We start from the raw sequence: 15,469 nt of genomic DNA, 5'->3' as shown, positions 1-15,469 counted from the left end.
CGGCGCGGCGGGGCTTGGAGTGGGCATGGCTTCCGCAGAGGGAACGTTGGCCGGAAGACTGTGTGCGCGCGCCAGGGAACTGGCGGCTGGGCACCAATGCACATGCTCAGTTGTTTTGTCGTTTTGTGAGTGTGTTGTTGTGTTGTTTTTCATTTTGAGTAGATATGTTTGTACCTTATGGGTTGTGTTATGGGCATGGGAATTTTGGTTAAGTTTCATTGGGGGGTTTGTGAGTTTTGTTGTTTTGCCGTTTTGTGAGTGTGTTGTTGTGTTGTTTTTCATTTTGAGTAGATATGTTTGTACCTTATGGGTTGTGTTATGGGCATGGGAATTTTGGTTAAGTTTCATTGGGGGGTTTGTGAGTTTTGTTGTTTTGCCGTTTTGTGAGTGTGTTGTTGTGTTGTTTTTCATTTTGAGTAGATATGTTTGTACCTTGTGGGTTGTGTTATGGGCATGGGAATTTTGGTTAAGTTTCGTTGGTTTTTTTGAGTTGTGTTGGTTTGCCGTTTTGTGAGTGTGTTGTTGTGTTGTTTTTCATTTTGAGTAGATATGTTTGTACCTTGTGGGTTGTGTTATGGGCATGGGAATTTTGGTTAAGTTTCGTTGGTTTTTTTTGAGTTTTGTTGTTTTGCCGTTTTGTGAGTGTGTTGTTGTGTTGTTTTTCATTTTGAGTAGATATGTTTGTACCTTGTGGGTTGTGTTATGGGCATGGCAATTTTGGTTAAGTTTCGTTGGGGTTTTTTGAGTTGTGTTTTTTTGCCGTTTTGTGAGTGTGTTGTTGTGTTGTTTTTCATTTTGAGTAGATATGTTTGTACCTTGTGGGTTGTGTTATGGGCATGGCAATTTTGGTACAGTTTCGTTGGGGGGTTGTGGAGTTTTGCTGTCCGGTTGAACCAACCTAACAGATATATATATATATATATATATATATATATATATATATTGTTTTCTGAGATATGTGTGTGTGTGTGTGTGAAAGGTAACGAGAAAAGTAGCTATTTCTTAAACCAATAAAATACAATTTTACTCATAAGACTGCTTCTAAAGTGAATTGTTGCATCCTGATTACATGCCCTCACTGCCACTCCCTATCTCACACAAATGGCATAAACCTGCAGTATTCAAGGTAGTAATCTGTAGAACACTGTCAATTTGTGAGCCATTGGCTGCCAGATGGCATCGGGTTTCCATGAAAGTAGGGAGGGGGGAGCTGTAGACAATAGGAACAAATATGGTACCACTGGTCCCCAGCACATTAGGTGGGAAAATGCCTCTCACCAACATCTGATACATACGACTACACTAAGTTACCCCATTACTATTTTTCCTGGAACCCGTGTGATTTTCAGACACCCCCATTACCCTTGCAAGTTCTATGAGGGGCAGTTACCAGTGCAAAGCCACCTAGAAAAGGAACATGAGTGGCATGCAGAAATTGCATCACTCTCACTTGCCCTTCTGCTCATTTCCTTTTCAACCCCAGCTCTCGCCTGCCCTTCTGGGGAGGTTAGTAGCAAGCTTGCCTCTGTGAAGCAAAACCCTTTCAAATAATTCATCACACAGACCATTTCTTGATTTTTTCCCACTTTAATTTCAATCCCATCCCCAATAAAAAATAAATACAGATGTTTAAGGAAGATGAATTCTTAAAGTGGGGCCTTCTTGTCTTTCAGAAGGCTTTTTGACATGGTCTTTCTAAGCCTTTTTGAGGTCTCCAGTGGGCTTGGATGTGGAGGAGATATGCCTTAAAATTAATGTTGGAAAAGGGTCATTCATCTTTGACTGGTAGACAAAACAACCAATGAAGTCTCATTGACATCCAAGTATTTTCACAAGTCTCCAAGAAGATGGTCCTGTCTGGAAACTTCTTGAGTATTGCAGAAGATTTTACGGGGAAAGAAAGAGAGTTACTCCTTGTGTGTAAGGGTGTGTTAGAGTGCATAAATCACAAACAGTCCCTGCACAGGGCCACTTGTCCTCTTCGGTAATCACGGCATGGGCAGAGGCGCTGGTACTTGGTATTGCATCCCGCACAGCTGAATAACAGAGGGTCCTTCTGAAGGTAACACTCATGAACATTTTCAGCCACGGCTGGGTAAAGGTGATTCATCTCTGATTCTGTGCTGTCACAGACAATGTTGATTCTAAAAGGGGCAAAAATACAAAAGAGAAAGTTATGTCAGCTCCATCAAGAGGTGCTACAAACACATTCCAGCATGTTTCCAAGTATGTGACTTCAAGGACCGTTTCACACACAGGTATAACTATAAAAGCAATGCAGAAGTTATAGTTACAAGACAAAAAGCACTGGAATAAACAGTTGTTAGCAATTACAGCTGAAACGTAATTCAGTTATGCCCCTATTGTTTGAGAAATTGATCCATTACAAGTAACTAGTGAGCTATTTCTAAACTGCATGATGCATCTCCAGGTGATGCTAAAGCCAGGGATAGGCAAAGTGCTACTGGGCTCTAGATGTTGCAGCACTGCATCTCCTGTCAGCCATAGTTGGCACAGACATGGTGAGGAATGCTGGATGTTGTAGTCCAACAACAGTGGGAGGGCAGAAGTTAACCTCTCCCCCCCCCCCAACCTTTTTTCTCTCTTCTTGCAGTTCGACAAACAACCAGGTATCTCTTTTAATACACTCTGATGGAAGCTAGTGATTCTGAACCAGCAATTTCTCCAGAACGGTTGGATTTTAAGAAGCTAAGGAGCTTAGCAAATAGAATCCAAGCTCTGCCTCTAATTTATCATATAAAAATGTCACTCGGACTCAAATTGCCTGCTTGGCCGCCGTGACAAAAATGATAATGCACCCATTTTAATTGTCCAGAGCTATGTATGGAGCTGGGTGGCAGATTTATGTTCTATTAAAATGTCAGTGCCTGTGTGTTCCAAATGTATGCTCACAGGCAGCCGGATAAAAGGGGCAAGGAAAAGACAAGGGAACAGTGGTGCCTCTGAAAACCCAACACCTTTCCAAGCCACAGAACGACACTCACAGGCATTAACAATACCACAAGAAGGTCTGTCAAAATATTTTTACTCTGTTGCGCGGTGTGTGCAAAAAGCACTGAATAAATGTCAGGAGAGGCATCTGTGAAAGAAGCCTCTATGAAAGAAGGCAAAAGGGACTAGTGAAGATTTATTTTGGCTCTCAGGACTTCAGATAATTAAATGGAGAGAACAGATTTCAGGCTTGTGGGGTATATCTGTGATTTATGGGGCGGCATCCACCACAAGATAAAGAGAGGCAACTATCTTAGGCAGCAGGGATGCTGGAGGTAGCAACAATGGCACCCTTTTTCTGTTCCCTTTCTAAGACCAGACAGGTATGCTCCACACAGCCTTTTGTGCACCCCTGAAACTAATCTGCTATCCTCAAGCATGAGTCTCCCTGTCAGTGTTTAAACATGTTTTGATTGTCAACCTAGTATGTCTCTGTACATGGAATGGAAATGAGATGGGACCTTGTTTCTGTTTGCCTCAGGTAGGAAAAATGTCTCAGATGGACACTAGTATATTACTCAGGGCCCTTCCAGACAGTCATATAACCCAGAATATCAAGGCAGAAAATCCCACAAAATCTCATTAGAACTGGGTTATCTGACGCCCTTCCACACAGCCCTATATCCCAGAATTTCAAGGCAAAAAATCCCACATTATCTGAGTGTGGACTCAGATAACCCAGTTCAAAGCAGATAATGTGGGATTTTCTGCCTTGCTATTCTGGGATATAGGGCTGTGTGGAAGGGCCCTGAGTCCACACTGCCATATATTACAGTTCAAAGCAGATAATCTGGGATTTTATTCAGCTGTGTAGAAGCGGCTTCACACCCCTTCCACACAGCTGAATAAAATCCCACATTATCTGCTTTGAACTGGAATATATGGTTGTGTGGACTCATGTAATCCAGTTCAAGATATTGTGGGCTTTTCTTCCTTGATATTCTGGAATATAGGGCTGTGTGGAAGGGCCCTCAGAAGCTGGATCCAGGTAACTTAGAAGTAAAGAACCTGGTGTCTCTAAGCAGCTATTGAGTATTAGGATTCATTTTCAGAGCTAAAACCTGGCTGAATTCAGAGGCCTTCCAGGAAGTATGCATTTATAACTTTTCAGGCGGTCAAAGGGCCATTTTGCAGCTATAATTGCTAAACAATTACCTTCTGGCCACCTTTAGGATTAAATGGGCCAGAGGAGAAAAGGGGTTTTTGAGATGGGGCCCTTCCACATAGCCCTATATCCCAGAATATCAAGGCAGAAAATACTGCAATATCTGCTTTGAACTGGGTTATCAGAGTCCACATTCAGATATTGTGGGATTTTCTGCCTTGATATTCTGGGATATAGGACTGTGTGGAAGGGCCCTTAGAAAAATGATGCCTCCTTTGAGTTTTACAGGTTGAACTATTGTGCTCTCTAGAAGTTGTCAACTAGTTCTAGTTTTCTGCTCAAATTCCCAAACTTTGTTCAAACAAAATAAAAAAATCCAAAACAAATACAAGCTATTAAGATCCTGTGAAATTCTTAAATGCCCATGTAAGAAAATTTTATAAAATTCAGATTTGAGAGCTGAAATGTGAGCTGCAGAATCAAACATCCAGCTCTATAAAAGCTCAGTGCCTCATCCAATGGGTATTTTTCCAATAAGTTTTCATTTGTGGCACAGAAATGTCAGCTTGCAATATTGTCTTGTTTAAATGCCAAAACTCAGTATCAATTCAGACAGAGATAAAAAATGTGAACTTTACAATTTTGCCCTGTGGCTTCAAAATATACATCCCTGGCTTGATATTTGACACTGTTAGCATTACATAAAGAGGAAGACAAGGGGTCCCAGAGAAAGAGAAAGCAAAGGTGGGAGAAAGGACACAGACTTACTGTTGAAACACCTCTTTTTTGTTGATGAATTTGAAGAACTCCGGCTCACAGACCAAACCATGCTGCTGACAAGTACTGGTGCATGCCTGGCCCGGGATGGATACCCACACCTGCATTGAGTTGACTGGAGGCCAGAAGGAAAGGCTGCTGCTGGAACTGTGTGGCCCAACCAGGTTGGTGGAATTGGGCTGAGGGCTGAATGGGCTTGCAGAGCTTTGCATAGGTTTGCCACTGGACTTGTCTGTCAGGGCAGCAGTGGCACAGAAATCCTAATAGGACAGAAAATTGTGGTATTTACACAGACACATTCAAAAGGCATTAGCAACACCAAGGTGAGAGGTTTGTTCAGAGAGCCTCGCTCCCAACTCTGTGATTATATAGGACAGTGCTTCTCAACTTGAGGGTCTCTAGATGTTTTGGCCTTCAACTCCCAGAAATCCTAACATCTGCTAAGGCCAAAACACCTGGGGACCCACAGGTGGAGAACCACTGATATAGAAAAATTCAGGACTAAGCTTTATAACATGATTTTTAAGCCCCACTATTAGTAGTATGGCTTATTCCCAGTATACTCTTTGGGGCTGTTTCCAGACAGACAGCCCCTATTACATGATGCATTATTATATCTTGTGAGTCAAAAGGCAAGGTACACTACACCAATGTTGGTTTAAGGGAGTGTGGGTGTGCTTAGGAATACACTTGGAAAAACTTTATTCTTAAGCACACATTGGAAGATGCCATAGTTTGGAACGCCCATAAAATATTCAGAGGCTGGAAGCATTCCCAAATGTTTTTTTTCTTTCCAATAAGAATGGAATGAAAAGGTCATGCTGGCCACATGACCTTGGAGGTGTCTACGGACAACGCCAGCTCCTTGGCTTAGAAATTGAGATGAGCACCACTCCCCAGGGTCAGGCACAACTAGACTTAATGTCAAGGGGAAACCTTTACCTTAAGGATGGAAAAGTGAAAGAATGAAAGAGTGGAATCTTAGGTGAAATTAAGCTGTTTAAATATAGACACATCAATCTTGTGTGATTTCAAATGCCTGGCCGTTGGATGTTGCTCCCACAGCAAAAGTGGTAGAACCCAAAACTGCTGGTTACACAACTTTCCTGAGGCTGCTTGCCTTAAACTGGAGGAAATGGACAATTTTAGTGCAAAATGGTTTTGGTTTCACATGCATTCCTCCAAAGGTGTAATGTTATGGAAAGAAAATTAGGGCATTGGCCCTCGAAATACAATTCTGTTCCCTGGTGAATTTTCCCTTCAATTCCAACATTTATAGCACTGCAGAGAGTGAGACATTGAAAACTATTTGACTTTAGAACTCTTATATCAGTTTTGTTTGCATTTCCTTGGTAACTATGCATTCTTCTTTTCTGTGAATGCCTAAACTGTATTTCTCATTGTTCAATTTTTTTAAGTTCCTGCTACATTAAAAATGTAGGAACTGCAGGAAAATTTCATGGTGTGTATGGGAGTGGGGGTGGATACTGGTCGAGTCTCCTTATCTGCAAATTCAACTCCTCCAAAAATCAACACTTTTTTGCCACCAGCCACCCAATTCCACTTTTTGGGAAAGACAGATAGTCCCACATCCAGATCCTGCTATGTTTTCCTCAAAGGACCTATAGGGAGGAAAGAGAAGGGAGGAAAAGGGGGAGGACTGCTTACACAAGGCCCCTGTAAGAAGCAGACGCTTCATTGGTTTCCTTCCACTTGACCAATGGTGGTGCATAGAATATAAAAGACTCACAGAGGAGAAGGCTGTCCTCTACCTCCCCACATACTTTGCTAAAAGTGTTGAAGGTGTGCTGACAACCAGGAAAGCATTTGAGAACAAAGCGTTCAGCTACCTGGTATTGAATGTATGCATGGATTCTCTCCAACATCCCTTCAGAGGTGTATTCATAGGGCAGATAGGGATCAACCTAGAGGAAGAGAAGACCAAGACTTAGTTGAAGCCAAGAGAGCATCCATCTCTCCACTGTGGAAAAAACAAAATTTTATAAACAATGTATCCGAGTCCCTTCAGGAAGAGAGACCGTTATAAATAAAGTTTTGTTGTTGTTGTTGTTGTTGTTGTTGTTGTTCAATTTTGTATTTAGAAGAAGCAATGTAAGTTGGTAAATCTGACCAGCTTTCTTTACCCAGTCATAGAATTATAAAATCACAGAATCATAGAGTTTGGAAGAGACCTCATGGGCCATCCTGTCCAACCCCCTGCCAAGAAGCAGGAAAATTGCATTCAAAGCATCCCTGACAGATGACCATTTAAAAGCCTCCAAAGGAGGAGCCTCCACCACACTCTGTGGCAGAGAGTTCCACTGCCAAACAGCTTTCACAGTCAGGAAGTTCTTCCTCATGTTCAGGTGGAATCTCCTTTCCTGTAGTTTGAAGCCATTGTTCCATTGCGTCCTAGTCTCCAGGGCAGCAGAAAACAAGCTTGCTCCCTCCTCCCTATGATTTCCCCTCACATCTTTATACATGGCCCTCATCATGTCTCCTCTCAGCCTTCTCTTCTGCAGGCTAAACATGCCCAGCTCTTTAATCTGCTTCTCATAGGGCTTGTTCTCCAGACCCTTGGTTATTTTATTCACCCTCCTCTGGATACATTCTAGTTTGTCAACATCACCCTTAAATTGCAGTGCCCAGAACTGGATAGAGTATTCCAGGTGTGGTCTGACCAAGGCAGAATAGAGGGATAGCATGATCCCTGGATCTAGACACTATACTCCTATTTATGCAGGCCAAAATCCCATTGGCTTTTATGATCAATGTAACCATTTTTACAGTTTACAACAGATTACAAAAAGCAGTACAACACAGTGTATACATATGTTTGTGTATGAATATGTGTGTATATGAATATAGGAATAACATTGATGAAAAATAGCTATATAAAAATATATATAAAATAAAACCCAGAATGAAAAACCAGTGACTCTCTTATCTTTTTCACAATCTCATGGCAACATTTGACAGTGGAAGAATATAGGATCCAGTGGGAGCAGGAGGCACCTCTACACTATTCAAGTACTCCCAAAACTAGCTTTGAAGGACCAGGTATCTCTCAGAAGTCTATGTTCAGGCTAAACATGTTAACCAAATCGGATTTTGGAAGGGCAAGGTCAGGGTGTTGGGAGCAGGACAGAAAACTCAGTGGTAGAAAGGGGGGAAATCTGTGATGAATACCAAATTCACTGCAGATTGTTTACCCCAACTTCATCTGGTTTTTAAGCAGCCTTCCTTCAACACTGGTAGTGGAATGGTCAATGGGCCATACTGGGTTGGGCAAGAATTGTAGTCGGACACATCAGGTCTGTGAGAGCTGCTGATGGATAGGATACTGAGACAGCCCTACACATCCCTGCCACATATGCATCACTAACAAATACAGAAGATCTAGTTGAAAGTCATACAGTTTTCAGTCATCTCATAAAAGTTTTAATTATTTAAAAATCCCAGAAACCCAGATGTTACAATTATTGTGCACATCTGGTTTTAAGATTCTCAAAAGAAGGGCTCAAAGCTCCTTGAGATAAGTCTGACAGTAATTCATACATTGTACCGGCATTTTTTGAGCAAAGCTGTTGAACCCAACAGCATGTTTGACAGCTGGCATGTTCTCCCATTTCTGTACTATGTTATACTGAGACTCAGCCTGGAGCATACTCTTTGGGCTTCTTCCCTGTTCTCAGGAATGCACCTTCCTGGCAGGCATCCTGCTGGACCTCTCAGAAATGCTCATGTGAGACAATGGCAACAGACAGCCTTGCCTTCATCTGCTACCAAGAGAGCTGCCTCCAATTGTCTTGTCTTGAAAGGCAAAGTGCCCCAGCAACAGACAGACTCTCTGGGACAAGTGACACCTAATGAGCCTGTATTTTCCCCTTTCTTTCTTTGTGCCTTAAAAAAAGAAACAGCAGATCAAAGCCAAGGAAGGGGGAAAGGATACCAATTAAGAATTAAAATAAAGCTAAGCGATTAAAAGCATATGGCATCCTTTCTTTACTTCTAGAAAAAAAGTCCCCTTGTGTGCTCTAGTGAGGCCTCAGAATCTGACTACAAAACCCTCCACCTGGTGAGCTTGGTTTCTTAAGCGGCTTATCAGCGGCTGACTAAGGATAAAGCAGATTGGATTCCCTCTGAAGATATCTCTGATCTTAAAGCTTCCATAACTCTCTCCCCACACATATTGGTTTCCCCTCTATCCTCTGAATGCATCCCCACATGGGCCTTTTGGGGGGATTTGATCTCAACAAGCCACCTAACAATGTTCACATTGATTCTAGATGGCCAGGAAGCACAGGGTGGAAGTTGTAATCCCTCAACATGGGGGCTCAGAGCACAAAAAGGAACTATTGAATAATACACTGGGCTGAGCTTCTGGCTTGAGAATATTCTTGTTTGTTTACCACCCATTCCTGGAACTCAGTGCTTGTCAGGTACAAATAGAAATCCTTATCATTAAAAAAATTATAACATAAATACAACTAAAATACAATTAAAATTAAAGCAGTTTGAAAACATGCCTATTTAAAAATATGACAATGCAAAACACTATCACACACCTTTCTCCCAACCCCCCCACCCCCACCCCGGATCAGTAATTCCCCAAAGGCCTTTGAAAACAAAATCGGAAATGCTACATTTTTGAATGACAGTAACTATCAGCATTCCCCAAAGAGCAAAGTCATATTTCCAAGCTCAGCGTTTCACTTTTGAGGCAGTCGAACCCTTTGGACAGTTTTTAGCAAGCTAAAGCTCTTTAAACTGAGAGTGGAAGCCAATGAGTGGGACTTGTGGAATCTGATCAAATCTCTCCCACACTTTTCTTGTGCAATAATATGAGCTCTGAAGAACCACAAAGGAATATACGTAGGATGCTCTTCTTCTAGTTCTGAATTCCCCATACGCAGAATTAAAATGGTTCTTTGGAGCTGGAATGATTGGCACATTGGTAAAACAAATTTCGACCACTACAAAAAAGAAAAGAAATAACAACAAAATCAAAGCCCCGTTTCTCCATTTTAGAGGCAGTAAGTAATTTATTTACCCATTCATCAGAATTTGTTTTTTTACCAATGGGGAGGGGGTGGGAGGATAAAAAGCCTTGAGGAATTGTGTTGGATATTTTACATTTTGAGCTTAAGCTTTATTGCACCAGAAAAGCCAAGCTGTATATAAAATGGGCCCGCAGCTGAGAAAGATTAGCATTTAAATGGAGGATATGATTAGCTACCAAATCCAGTGAGGCTAAGGAAGGAGCTGATGGAGAGAAAGTTTATTGTGTTGGAACACTAAAAACACAGAATAATGGCTGTCACCCTCCTATAAGGAAGCTTTGAAATATTATAGTGAACCACCTTTGTTGCTTTTGCATGACAGTTCTTCCATCAATTAGCATCCCTTACATGAAGGATGTATGTCAAAAGCGGATGAAACTTAATCCCAAGGCAAACTCAACCATTTTGAATCAAGGTGGGGGGGGGGGGGTGGTTCTAACTGAGTGAAGTAGCAAATACACTGCGAAGTTTAGTCTACATTTTAAAGGAATTGTTCAGAGAGAGCACAACCACCCATTTCATAGAATCATAGAGTTGGAAGAGACCTCATGGGCCATCCAGTCCAACCCCCTGCCAAGAAGCAGAAAATCTCCCCTGATTTAGAGTAGATCTGTGCAATGGAGTATTGGGAGTTGTAGTTTGATGACGCACCAGCACTTTTTTTTATAGAAACAGCAAAATACCTTGTTAAAACTACAACTCCTTTAATTCTGTAGCATTAAATCATGGCATTTAAATTGGGCTTAGGAAAGGCACCTATAAAAAATTTCATTCTGACCATTACTAAAGAGTGTCATTGCAAGTGATGCAGCTTTCTGCTCTCTGGAAATCCTCTATGTCAGTATGAGTTTTGGAAGTGATATCTGAGCTGTACAAAAGAAAAATCCCAATGGAAGTGATTGTTTGATACTGTTTGATCGGGTTTGTTTCATTTAACAAAGGTAAGCTGTTCCATCATAGAAAAAAAAAGCTTACTTTGGTTTTCCTTGAATAATGTGGGGCAAAACAACCCTCCTATGCATACAGATGTCAAAGGTATAAGAAAATTGCCTGCCTTTTTCAGCATATTGCCAGCTTAACAATGTTTTCAAATCACAGCAAGCATGTGTTGCTATTATGTGGTCATAAAACAGTGGCAATGGGACAAATGCCAGTTCAAAGCTATTAAAATGTCTCCTCTTGCCAACTGTTGCTATGGGATGCATTTTCATAATGTGCCAGTGGCTATTGCTCCCTTGGAGATTTTCCACATGATAGAAATGATCCACACAGTAAGCTGATTTGCACCCAGAGAGCTGCTATCTAAAAGCCCTTTAAAAAAAAGATGTTTCCATGTAATAAAGGTAATGTGTAATAACATCCCACTAATGCTGTTCAATGACAACTCTCATCCGCCATACCCAGCAGTAAGGACAATGAGAACTGCAGTCCAACATTTGTAGAGGCACACTTTCTCCATCTGAGCTGCAATGTGTCACTCAGATTCAGGACTATTTCAGAGGAATGTATTTCCAGGAGAGAAAAGCTGGAGTCAAGGCGATGTACCTCATGGGATGCAATGTGGTCCCAGTAATCATCATGCTTAATCATTCAGGATCCTCTTCCAGGGGCCCCTGAAAGAAGTGTTCTTGGTATTTGGTTTTCATGTCATCTTTCTAGGTCATGTGATTTAGTCGTCTACCACAATCTAGTCTATTCATTTGCCCTTTATTAAGGAAGGCAGAAGTCTTCATTCTAGGGTTACCAGATTTGAGGACAGTTCTGAACTCCAATCTCCAAGCAGAAGTTGAGGGTGCAGAATCTCCAGTTTTGGTCAGTTGAGCACCAGGTAAGAGAAAATGGTTGCTTGCAAATCTCCACCTCAGTGAGGATAGCAACAGTTCCATTCATTTGCAAGGTTTATTGTTGCAATAGACTCGGGGGGGGGGGGGGGGAGGGGTCTGTGTATTTACTTCATTAGCTTCTGCCTTACCCTCCCTGCTCTGCAGCCACAGGAGCCAGTTTTGAAGACTATTGTAATTATTATCATATATACCCATATATAAGTCAATCTCATTTATAAGTTGAGGACAGGTTTTGGGGCCAAAAATATGGATTGTGATATATGACTCCTGGATAGGTCAAGGATCATTTTGTACAAGGGGGAACGCAACAATGACACTTCAGCAGGCTACCCATACCTGATCTCCATTATTTCCCATCACAGGCATCAAAAAGGCCAAAAGGCCAGAGAAGAGGAAATAGAGGGGGGCATTGTTTCTTTTATGTTCTCCCAAGATAGACAAAACTCTTACCTTTCACCATTCCATCCAAAGGAGGAGATGGCTTTTCTATATAAGAGTTAAGATACAGTATTCATATTGATGTGTGGATAAGTCAGCAGGTCTTTTGACTGAATTTTTAAACTAAAATCTCTAGATTTATACATGAATATATAAGGTAAGTCACAAAATCTTCTCCTGTATTCTGTCTTCAGTGGGTTCTCTGGAAGAAAACCTATACATTTTGCTCTTTAAACCCAACACAAGAATACAGAGTAATTGATTATATGGCTTGAGTTTCTAACCATCTCAAAAACTCACAGCACTTATACCACCATTTGCTTATAATTAGATAATGGTTGTTATTTCAATAAGGATTTATTCAAAGTAATGATTACTAATGTTTATAGACTAAAAACATCAGATGTCCATCAAGGTAATGCCAACTCCAAGCCATTTTTTTTTTTTTGTAATCCATATAAAAGACAAGCAAATTAACTTTCACACGTTTAATTCGGCACTATTGGATCAAGGGACAAAGGCTTAAAAGGTAATGAAAGCCCACTCCTGGTGACTAGAAATTCCTCTGAGTTCACTCTCTCTCTCTCTCACACACACACACACACATATACACACACCAGGTTACGATATTTAATCAGGCCTGAGCCTTAAACAAAGAACTAGAATTAAAAACCTAGAAATTTGCCTTTTCAAAAACAGCCAAAGCAGAACATCTGAAGATATTGGACTCTGTTCCTGTTCCCAAAAGTGAAGTTTGCACTTGTGTGCATGTAACCTAAACAAACAGTCCTGATTACAGATAGCTGTACAGCTGATAATGTTGATGTACTATAAGCATCTTGCGGGAGGTTGGACAATGGACAGCAAATAGGCCGTAAGCCAAGATACACTTTTGGTTTATGGCCCATTCTATGTCTGTTGTATTAGCCACATACCGACTCAGTCGAGTTGTTCTCTCCTTCCTAATGAATGAGTCAAGCTGCATCTCAAAACCCTGGAGGAGATACCGCTAAGCAACCTGCCATAAATATCTCCGCTGAGAGTTCAGCAAGGTTGGAAATTGTACCCATTATATCTAATTACAGGTGCAAATGGTAATCAGTTTCAACATAATGACAGGAGTTGATACTTCCGATGAATGATTGAACTTGCCCAGGTTTGATTTCAGTAACTGTAAGACAGCAATTTGATGGGTGCTTCTGCAAGTTCCTTAAATAGAAGCCTCTTGTTTGGTATAACCCAGATTGCCTGCTTGACTTATATGAATGCAGAGCTTGGAGGGCTGATGTTTGACACATAAAATGGATTTCTATATGACAGAATTGTCCTACTTTTATTCCTTTGGGAGAGTGAAATCCCACTTTTGTAAGAGTGGTGGTGATAATGTTACATTTTGTGCCTTGTGTTAGTAAAAGACTCATGTCAGGTTACCTTTTTGAAAGGAGGCTGAAAAACAACATAAGGAGGACCTGAGGTGCATTTTCACTGTAGAATAATAATAATAATCATCATCATCATCATCATCTTTATTTATGACCCGCCACCATCTCCCCAAAGGGGACTCGGGGTGGCTAACATGAGGCCAAGCCCAAAACAATACAACATGATTAAACACAAGATAGACAAGAAAATAAATCACAACAAAATATATAAAATAACAATAAAATAATATATAACAACATAATAAAATGAAACACAGAGGGCAGGTCAGATGTTTGAGGTAAAATATTAAAATGTCAAAACCCTGGGCGGGATAGGGATAAAACTGCATTTATCAAAGAGGACCCTGAAAGAGAGAAGCAAAGGGATTTGGCCTTTATAGGGGGCAGGGGGAAGGTGCTTTATACTAAGGGCAACTGTAGATAGAAGCAATCAGATGGAATGAGTGGTCACTCTCCGAAGGCACATCGGAAGAGCCATGTTTTGAGATCTTTCTTGAAAGCATCTAGGGTAGGGGCTTGCCTGATCTCCCTAGGCAGCGAGTTCCAGAAACAGGGGGCCACAGCAGAGAGGCCCTCTCCCTCGTTCCCACAAGTCAAGCCTGTGAAAGCGGAAGGAGCAAAAGAAGGGCCTCTCCAGAGGACTGAAGAGATCATGCAGGTTTGTGGAAGGAAATATGGTCAGAAAGGTAGGTGGGTCCCAAACTGAATAAATGCAGTTTGACACCATTGTAACAGCCATAGCTCAATGCTATGGAATCCTGGGATTTGTGGTTTGGGGAGGCACCAGTACTCTTTGGTAGAGAAGGCTAAAGACCATGTAAAACGACAGCTCAAAGGACCTTGTAAAATGACAGCAATAGTATTGAACTATGGCTGTTAAAATGGTGTTGAACTGCATTCATTCTACAGTGTAGATGCATCCTTTTAATAGGCTTCCTTCAAACCAGGTGATTTTCATAAAACCAAACTACATAGGGCTGACATCAATGGACAGCAGCTATAAAGTGCTTAAAAGAAAAAAATATATGCACTTATATGTAGGCAGGCTAAAAATAGTGTACTATACTATTACTATAGGTGATAACTCGTGGCTGTGTATGATTATCTTCCAGGGATAGTGTCTTGGTGGCAGGTCCATAAGTGACTGGAGAGACCTATTCTTGATCACGTGATCTTATGCAGTGATGTTTCCAGATGGAAGGTGGTCCCGATCAGGGTTGGCTTGACATGCCTCCCTCTTGACACATTTCTCCCTTTCGCCCTCCATTTGTGCCTCTTCAAATTCCACACCACTGTTAGTAACAGCTGACCTACAGTTACAGCACTCAAGGGTCAGGGTTTCCCAGCTCTTGATGTTTATTCCACATTTTATAAGGTTGGCCTTAAGGGCATCTTTAAATCTCGTTTGCTATCCACCAACATTGCATTTTCTGTTCTTGATCTGAGCATAAAGTAACTGTATAGGAAGATGATGATCTGGCATTTGAACAATGTGGCCATTTCAGTGAAGTTGGTGGCAGAGAAACATAACTTCAATGCTGGTGATATTTTTTTCTTCCAGAATGCTGCCATTTGTTTACCTGTCTTCCTTAGAGGTTTTCAGGATTTTTTGAAGGCAGCACTGATGGATTCTTTCCAGGTGTTTAGAGTGACTTTTATAGATGGTCCATGTTTCACAGGCATACAATAGCTTTATCAACAAGCAACTTGGTATCCCTACGAATGTCCTGATCCTGAAACACTCTGTTTTATTCAAAAAATGGCTAAGCTCACAAAGCTCTGACAGTA

General features: G+C 41.3%; 1 protein-coding gene across 2 annotated transcripts in view; it reads right to left on the bottom strand.

Annotated features, from left to right (window-relative positions):
- Positions 1-1,567: 1,567 nt before the first annotated feature.
- MGAT5B (alpha-1,6-mannosylglycoprotein 6-beta-N-acetylglucosaminyltransferase B) overlaps positions 1,568-15,469 on the bottom strand; it is a 233,755-nt gene continuing 219,853 nt past the window's right edge. For both annotated transcript variants that reach the window (XM_060764586.2, XM_060764587.2), the window contains 3 exons: positions 6,745-6,819; positions 4,886-5,154; positions 1,568-2,144 (listed from right to left, as the gene is read on the bottom strand). In XM_060764586.2, the coding sequence (XP_060620569.2) occupies positions 1,946-2,144; positions 4,886-5,154; positions 6,745-6,819 (543 nt within the window). In that variant the 3' untranslated portion in view covers positions 1,568-1,945. The remainder of the gene's footprint in view (positions 2,145-4,885; positions 5,155-6,744; positions 6,820-15,469) is intronic.

The sequence above is a fragment of the Anolis sagrei genome, chromosome 2 (genome assembly GCF_037176765.1).
Source record: "Anolis sagrei isolate rAnoSag1 chromosome 2, rAnoSag1.mat, whole genome shotgun sequence".
Classification (NCBI taxonomy): domain Eukaryota; kingdom Metazoa; phylum Chordata; class Lepidosauria; order Squamata; family Dactyloidae; genus Anolis; species Anolis sagrei.
Note: the sequence above shows the minus strand (reverse complement) of the source record. Positions and strands in the feature narration are given on the sequence as shown.